This window comes from Natrix helvetica, assembly GCF_964273705.1.
Source record: "Natrix helvetica genome assembly, chromosome: 2".
Taxonomy (NCBI): Eukaryota; Metazoa; Chordata; class Lepidosauria; order Squamata; family Natricidae; genus Natrix; species Natrix helvetica.
The window spans coordinates 179,739,884-179,748,878 of NC_138552.1; the positions used below are offsets into that span (position 1 = coordinate 179,739,884).

Genomic DNA, 8,995 nt, shown 5'->3' on the forward strand with positions numbered 1-8,995 from the left:
CTCATTTAGCAATACCAATTAGCACTTGTCAACAACTGGCAACATTTGTTAACCAAAGCAGTTGCTAAGTGAACCCACAATTGTCCCAGTGAGTTGTCTTTGGCGAGTTGGATGTGATGAGCTGGGCCTCCCATCATTGCTTTGTCTATCAAGGCTTCCTCCTAAATCCTTTTAATAAAAAAAAATAGAGGTGTGGATTAAATTACCAGCCATTGTTGCATCTGTGCCATGTGAATAACTATATAAGAGTTTGTCACTTTATGCAGAAGTTCCAAATACTTATTATTATTTTGATTTGTATGTTGGGTATCATGCCTCTTTAGATATATTCCAAATGTTTTCAAATAATTAGATATGAGCTAAAGTAGCATGGGCTTCAGCATCCAAATCTACTAACAGTGCTATGAAAGACATAGGATATTCCTCATGATAAAGTATCCATCTCACTTAAGCAGTAAAGGAGAACCTGAGACTCCCCTGATCTTGTTGAACTGCTGCTAGATCTCTCACAATGCCTTATGCTGGTTGAAGCTGCTACGCCTACAGTATAATTTATCAACATCTGGAGCATCGTTGCTTCCTCAGCACTGCCCTAAAGAGAAGGAAAAGGGAGAAATTAATTGAAAAAAGCTTAGTTCTTCAGACACTCTGATACATATAGTTCTCATTTAGCGACACCAATAAGCACTTGTCAACAACTGGCAACATAGTTGTTAACCAAAGCAGTTGCTAAGTGAACCCACAATTGTCCTTATTGACCTTAAGCTTACTTCAGCTTTTCTTTGTTTTACAAACCTGCAAAGTCATAAATGCAAGATATGGTTGCAAAGTTACATTTTCAATTCTGTTTGTATCTATAAATGGTTTCTAAATAAGGTGGTCACTGAATAAGGACTGCTTATAGAGCTTTCCTCAATATTCTCATTATCTCTTTTTGAAATTTAATCAAACAGACGTAATAGCTACCCATGTTTTCCTGAAAATAAGATCCGGACTTATATTTTTTTTGCCACAAAAAAATGCCCCAGGTCTTATTTTTAGGGAGGGGAAAATATTATCCACTGACTCACCTCACTTGTGTGTGTGTGTGTGTGTGTGTGTGTGTGTGTGTGTGTGTGTGTCCAGCCTCCTTTTAGCTGTCAGAAGCCTTCAGAAACTTCTTCAGCTTCAGATAGTTGCAGCCAGGCCTCACACACCTCGGCCCATTTCTTCTGCAGCCAGCAAGGCTTTCCTAAAGACTTCTGTGGCCAATAATGGCTGCAGAGGCCTTCAGGAAAGCCTTGCTGACTGCAGAAGAAATGGGTTGAAGTGTGCAAGGCCTAGCTGCAACTATCTGAAGGTAAATAGTAGGGCAGTTCCACCATCCCCATTCCCACCCTAGCTTAATTTTTACCCATGCACCCTGGAGTGGACAAGGTCTTAAGTAGGGCTTATTTTGGGTGCACTTGTAAAAATCAAGCTAGGAGTTATTTTTTGAGTACCTTATTTTTTAGAGTATAAGACACACATTTTTCCCTCAAAAAAGGTGGTGAAATCTGGGTGCATCTTATACATGGAATACAGCATTTTTGGCCTTCAGAAACCCCACCCCCTTTGCAAAAATGGCCATGCATAGTCTTTAGGAGACTTCCAAAGTGATCCTGGGAGCTGGGGAGGGCAAAAATGAGCGAAAAATGGGCCATTTTTTTGCTGGTTTCCCCCCCCCCCCCCCGCAGTCCACAGGAGCACTCTACAAGGCTCCTAAAGGCTATGCATGCCCTTTTTTTGACAAAAAACAGGCCCATTTTTGCAGAAAAACAGGTCATTTTTGAGAGATCTGCAGAGTGCAGAATTTTTTTAAAAATTTGCCTCTTCAAAATCTTGGTGCGTCTTATACTCCGAAAAATATAGTAAGTCATGTTTTCAGGGAAACATGGTATTTAATGGCTGCCTGTGGCTTTTCGGGTGCGTTTCAAGGTGTTGATTGTCATCTTTAAAGCGCTCCATGGCTCAGGACCTAGTTATCTGCAGGATCACATCCTACCCAACACATCCCTGCGGCCAATCCGCTCTCACAGAGAGGGACTCCTCCGGGTACCATCCGCTAAGCAATGCGGGCGGGCGGTGCCCAGGAGTAGGGCCTTCTCTGTGATGGGCCCAACCCTCTGGAATGACCTCCCCCCTGATATTAGAACTACCGTTGACCTCCGCTCCTTCCGTAAGAAACTCAAGACCCACTTGTTCAAATTAGCTGGCCTGGCACAATTGTAATTGTAATCAGAAATATAGTATAATCTAATCCTGACCTTCCTGGATGGCATTTTAAATTTTTTAATTTTGGGGTTTTTAATTGGTTTTAATTGGAACTATTTTAATTATCGTTAGTTTGGTTATTGTACGGACTGTGTGTTTAAGTTGGTTTGTCTGGGTTTTGTGTTTTGCCTTGTTGTTCTATTGTATATTTATTGTCTGTACACCGCCCCGAGTCCCTTCGGGGAGAGGGGGCAGTTTATAAATTTAATAAACTAAACTAAACTAAACTAAACTAATTTGGGTACAACCATATGTTAATCCATCATTTTGCACTAATTATATTTTCTCATATACTAGACGGTCACCAATGGTGGGGTGACTTATCATGATCAGCCATGGCATAAGGAATGTTTTCTATGTACTGGATGTAAGAAGCAACTTGCAGAACATCAATTCATGTCCAAAGATGAACATCCTTACTGCCTGGAGTGCTTCAGAGGACATTTTGTAAAGAAGTGTGTGGCCTGCACCGAACCCATTACTGGTGACTGTTCACAATCTTCTTACTTATAAGTATCTTCAATTTTGACAGTCCTGGGACAAATAAGCTTGTTCTAGGCACAGCTGGCATTTGCATTCCTTACATCATGAAAGCATATGCGATCAGATAGCAGTGTCACAATTTTCCATCGTGAATAAGATTAAATTATATTCAGGCTAGAGAGGAAGTGATATGTGGTGGCAGTAGAAAACATAAATTTTTTTCCAGATTTTTTTATTTATTATTCTCTTACATACCATTTTAAGTACACATTCATATAATTGTTATTCTTCTTTACATTTATCATTGTTATACATTTATTATTTCATTTAGTAGGCTATAATTTACAGTTTGGGTTGCTTTATTTACCATCCCTTCCTCCTGTTGTAACACCACCTTATTTTCCCTTTCTTTTCTACCTCCCTCCCTTCTCTTCCTTCCTTCTTCCTCTCCTTCCCCTTCCTTCTTCCCTTACCTTTCTCCTACTCCTACTCTTCCCCTTCCTAACCTCTCTCCTTCTCTTCCTCTCCCTTCCATCCTCCTCTCCTTACCTCTTTCTTCTTTCCCCCATCTTCCTTTCATTCTCTCCTCCTCTCTCTCTTTCTTTTCTATTATTGTAGGTGTCTCTTTCAGATCTCAGTTTATGTTTCCTTGGGATGGTATTTCCGCAAACCCAAATATAATTTGATATCATTTCTTATTCCCTTACCTTTGCTAATCTATCCTAACTATATTTTCCTCCCCTTTATATCTCGCTTTTGGATATATACCGTACTTATATATTTAATATTTTCTTTTCTGTTAGAAAACATAATTTTAATCTTTTCATTGTATCTGACATCACAACATTGCAGGTTTAATTAACAACAGGTTAGAATTTGGAGTGCAAAGGGACGAGCACATTTGACTGAATTGCTCGCTGGAGGAAGAGCAGAATTGGGGAAAGAAAAAAAATATTGCTGTTTTTTTGTATTGGAGGGGGAGGGAGAGGCTGGGCTGGGCTGAGCTGTTCTTCAATTAACCAGTTTCAGCCATTTACCATGTCAGTGCATTGGGGGGGGGGGGGGCAGGATCCGTTGCTGAGATAGCTTTTGCCTGTGAATGTGGGGAGTTTATGGCAAAATGCCTAAAATCATTCCTTTTTCAGAATCTGTGCCCCTCAAGAGAAAAATGAAATAGCCAGGCATTTGAGAACATAGAGATCATAGTTGGATCATATGTTTGCAACAGGGGTGGGTTCCAGCTTCTTTTACTGCCCGTTTGCTCAGGGACATGCTTCATGCGCACACTTGTTGCACGCGGTGTGCTCATGTGCAGAAGTAAAAAAATTGTTCTGCACATGCGCAGAAGCAAAAATAGAACCAGTTTGGGCGTGTGTCCGGCCGAGTTACTACCTACTCAGCTGAACAGGTCCAAACTGGTAGGAACCCACCTCTGGTTTGCAAGCCAGAAAACCAAAACAACAGAACAAAGAAACAAAACTCTAGACTAGTCATTTGTCTTAGCTATATATCGCTTCTCTCAGATTTTTAACTCAGACTTTTCAGAAGAAAGAACTCTGCTTATTAGAGTGTAAGCAAAATCTGCCGAAAGCTGCATGCAATCCCAACATTTCAACTTTTACTTTCTCTTTTTAGCTCTTGGAGGAGGCAAGTTCATCTCCTTTGAGGAGCGCCAATGGCACAGCGACTGCTTCAAGTGCAGCCAATGCGCCTGCTCCCTGGTGGGAACGGGCTTCCTCACCCAGCAAGATAAAGTCCTCTGTGGCAATTGTGGGTCTTCTATATGACTCAGGAGCTCTTCAAGGTTGCTCATCCCTTCCCCTGCATTATTTTAGCCATGCACATCATTGCGCACTAGTCAGAAAAGCATCTAACAAGAATCATCGTGTACAACTACATCCAATATAGCTACTTTCCATAACAGGACCCTTGTTTAAAAGAAATCATTCCGAACATACAAGAGCCAGAAAAAGTTTGTGGTCTGTGTGTTTTTCTTGTAGTAGAGTGCACTCTGCTGTTAGGAATCTGAGTCTGTACACGATCGTGCTGAAATTCTTAGTGAAATAAGTTTATGCAAGAACTGCGTTGCTGGGGGGGGGGAGCACCTTAAACCTCTTCAACAGTACAATATTTTTTCATTGTGTAGCACATACCTATAAAAGAATATCCTAGCAGGCAGGTAAGATTCGATGGTTTATTTTTGTCATCTTGCTTAATTTAGAAAAACTAAAATGAGGCAAAGGATTATATTCTGCTGCCACCAAAGGTAGAGGCAAAGGATTATATTCTGCTGCCACCAAAGGTATCATTCTTAAATTACATCCCATAACTATCCGTAAAAATATATAATTTATCCCCCCCCAAAATACACCACACTTCCCAATATATGCTCAGAACTAAAATTGCTATTTTCCTAAGGAACAAAATCTGAGGTTCTTAGACTATGTGTAGTTCCTCAAAGGTTGTGAAGGTGACTTCCCAGACTCTCTTCCAAAGTTTTCACCAAATTGCAATTTTTAGGGAAACTGAAAAAGAAAATTATTAAATACATGACTGAAGGGCAACCACCTTAAATCAATTAATATGGTTGGATAAGCAGCTGTAGCATCTCATTCAACAGCCAATGAGGTCACTTCTCCTGGGGAAAAATTGTACAGTGCAGAAGTAGCATATATTGAAGCATATTAGAGGTGGTATTTAGCAGGTTCTGACCTGTTCTGGAGAACCGGTAGTGGAAATTTTGAGTAGTACCACCTCTGACAGGCCCCACCCCCATCTATTCTCTGCCTTCCAAGTCCCAGCTGATCGGGAGGAAATGGGAATTTTGCAGTATCCTTCCCCTGCCACGTCCACCAAGCCACGCCTACCAAGCCACGCCATGCCCACCAAGCCACGCCCACCGAACCAGTAGTAAAAAAAAATGAATCCCACCACTGAAGCATAAACATAACATTGTTTGATTGGCTTTAGCTTAGTTGGTTATAGAAAGGCAATTGCATTTAGTATACATCATTTTTTTCTTCTAATAGATTTGTCTAACGTGAATTAACTTGATGAAAGAAGGAGGAAAAACACTTACATGAAGAAAAACAATGGATATCATTCCTGAATGTGTAAATTCTGCTGTGATAGTTAGCCTGCTGCATGTGCATGGCAAGTTCTTAAATTCTAGAGTTTATTCACATAATCGAAATCCAGAACAAATTATTCCTGGTTGTCTTTATTTTAACTGTTTTGTTATGAGTAGCTTGGGCCCTTTAGAAGCAGAGAAAGAGTATTATCACAATAGCTCAATCAGGATATGACTAAGGCATGAATGACCAGGAGCAGAGCCTCCCAATTTCAGGAATGGGCACAATTGATGTATAATATAGATTGGGGCAGATCCCCTCCTGGTTACAGTTACCTTCTGCTTCTCAAGCAGGAGCTGTGAGTACTCCAAATTGCAATGAGTTCTCTCTAAGTAACTCTAAGTACTGCCATCCAGAGTTAAAAATGAAGAGTCATCAGATCCAGGGTAGTTTCTAAAACTACAGCCACTCAGTCTTGTTCAGGTTGGGATCCAGATTCTTACAGCATTCAGACACAGGAAAAAGTTTTTGATGGTATTGCTTGTTTAGTTCAGGATAGAGATATATAGCTGGGTTTCATATAGTGATGATATTTAAACACATTCTTATGAATAACATCACCCAATGGTTTTATATATATGTTAAATAGGAATAGGGAAAAAGCTGAGCTCTGAGTCATCCTGCTTTGCAGAGTGTCTAGAGTAGGACCTTACCCACACCAGTGACTGAAGCCAGAATTGAAGAAGAGAAGAGGATCACTAAAGGTCTCCTCCCATACTGTCCCAACGCCTTAATCTGGTCCATAAGGATACCATGATCAGAAAAACCAGAAAGACACTGGGAGATCAAAAGGGCCAGAATGAATGCACTTCTTCCACTTTGAACCTTGCAAAGATAATCAATCAGTGTGATTAATGCTCTCACGGTACTATCACTCAACCTGAAACACAATTTAAAATGGTCCAGATAGTCGGCTCCTTTCCAGTCTTCTACAACTCTAAGCCCACCAACTTCTCAGCAAGATTCTTACCAAGGAAAACTTGCAGACCTAATGGGAATGGATCCGATTTTATTGGATCCACCAATGGTATTGAAAAGAAGGCAAAGTACTGCTTGTTTCAGAACTAATGGTTGTTTTCCAAAGGGAAGGGAGCAAAGAAATAATAATTCAAGTGCTGGTATTTCATTTTACACAATTGTATTTTTATTGACAATGCCAGTTTCGCCCATTAAGCTGCCATGCTTTCTTTTCTGGTTATTTTAGATCTCCTTTCCTGAACACAAGGGGATGCAGAAGACAGCAAGCAGTGTCATCAAAATAGTTCTGCTCCATTTTTTATTAACTATATGAAGTACATATTTCATTTTACTCAAAATAGCATCACACCTACTCCTGTATGCATCACCTGCCCCCCCCCCACCGCTTTGTACAACCTCTGCTTACCTTCTCCAGCTGCCTGCTCTTCTGTCCTCCCACAATTTCCCCTTCTTAACAACCCTTTAGTTAGCAAAAAATAGAACTAGGTTGTGAACGCTAAAAATAAAAATCACGGATAGAAGAACTTGTGTGCCATCGTTTATAAGAATTGGATGTATCAGGACCCGCCAGATGGCTTACAATGCAAGATCATAAAGTAAAAATTAGAGCCAATCGAGTTGGTTGCTTTGTATCCTTTTTAGCTAAAGTTTCTTTTAACGAATAGGCCTATGTGGAAACACTGAAAAAAAATGTAGTGTTTAATTCAAATATAGGATTTATGGAAACTTTCCTTAGAACCTAAGTTTTAAAAAACTCAACCCTTTCTAGAAAATAAAAGTATATAGGTATTATCATAAAACTGGTTCTACATCCTGAATCAGAACTGTCAGCTTCTAAAAGTTTATGCGTAATTTTCCAAAGCAAATTTTGAACTAAATTCAAGCTTAAGTAAAGCTATAGGAGTCCCTGCAGATTTTGCTCCGTTAATCACTGCTGTCTGCAGATGCTGCAGATACTCCAAGTACTGAGACAAAAATGTGTTATCTACCAGATGCTTCCTAGCTGTTTAATCTGTGGATTCATAGGAGATCTTCCTCTGTCTGAGATTTAGTCCTTTCTGATATAAACGTAATTGTGTGTCAAATATGGTTCATTTCTTGAACAATAAAATTTAAAAGTAAAATAATTTGGGGAAAATCTATCCAAAGAGATTTTTCTTTAAAGGAATCTCAAATGTTTTTAATAATGCCTTTTCATTCTTTATTGTTAAAGATAACAATAGGTTATATACATAAGCCCATAATTGCTGCGATTTAAACATGCCTTTCCAGAAAACATTACAGACACTTTACTTAGCTGATTTCTTCCCTTGACCATGATTTTATTCTTTCTCTGGTTGTGTGGCCAGAGGCATTTTTATACCATGCACTCTGCTCAACAACTAGGAAATGAAATCGAATTACCCATTATGCAGCAGTCAAGTGATTCCTTTGTGCAGAAAATCATTGGAAATAATGATTTTCCAAAGTTTACTAAAAGGAAGAAAAATATCCAAGAAATTAAGAGTAAAATTAGAGACAAAAGTGAGGAAATCTGTTTTTCCTTTCTCTCCTTCCATAAATTATCAGGAGATACCAAGCAGCCAAAATCTCCTTTGAGTTATTTCACAAACCAGGCTGTGGTTCCACCTTATTTATTTCATTCCTATTTATTTTTAATGAGCGCGTCATTATTGATGTTCACAATGACTTGTATTAGTAACTGAACCTTATCGAACCCTGTTGAATTAATGCTTCCTATACACAGAGTGGGAGGTTGCTACTGATCCCTTCCCCTAAGCTGTATTTTCTCTGCCATCTCTGGCTCCTTTTATGAGAAGGAATGCTCCCTCACAGTCTTCTTTCAAGGTTACAGACCCCCCACAAATACCCAACTTATTTTAGTGTGGATTGCATTGTTGCAGGCAGGAGAAATTGCAAATAAGAACATATAGTAGCTGTCAATTTTTGTCAAAGTGACTTTGAATGAGGAACACCAAGAAGAGTATTCTCTTGTATGGCTAGTACTCTGCAACAGTAATAAAAACCATCCCAAACAAATGGATTGTTGTATGCAAATTGAACAAAGATGCTTAAACCTACCAAGTGGAATGGAATGTTGCTTTCAGGAC

General features: G+C 39.5%; 1 protein-coding gene across 3 annotated transcripts in view; it reads left to right on the top strand.

Moving 5' to 3' along the window:
* FHL5 (four and a half LIM domains 5) overlaps positions 1 to 7,404 on the top strand; it is a 30,385-nt gene extending 22,981 nt beyond the window's left edge. For 2 of the 3 annotated variants that reach the window (XR_014174577.1, XR_014174578.1), the window contains exons 5-7: positions 2,590 to 2,776; positions 4,411 to 5,041; positions 5,078 to 5,120. Coding sequence is in view for 1 of the 3 variants with exons in the window: in XM_081943745.1 (XP_081799871.1) it covers positions 2,590 to 2,776; positions 4,411 to 4,562 (339 nt within the window). In the remaining 2 variants the exon portion in view is untranslated. Of the gene's footprint in view, positions 1 to 2,589; positions 2,777 to 4,410; positions 5,042 to 5,077; positions 5,121 to 7,110 lie in introns of those variants that run through there. The other variant, XM_081943745.1, reaches the window with a different exon arrangement.
* Positions 7,405 to 8,995: the final 1,591 nt, after the last annotated feature.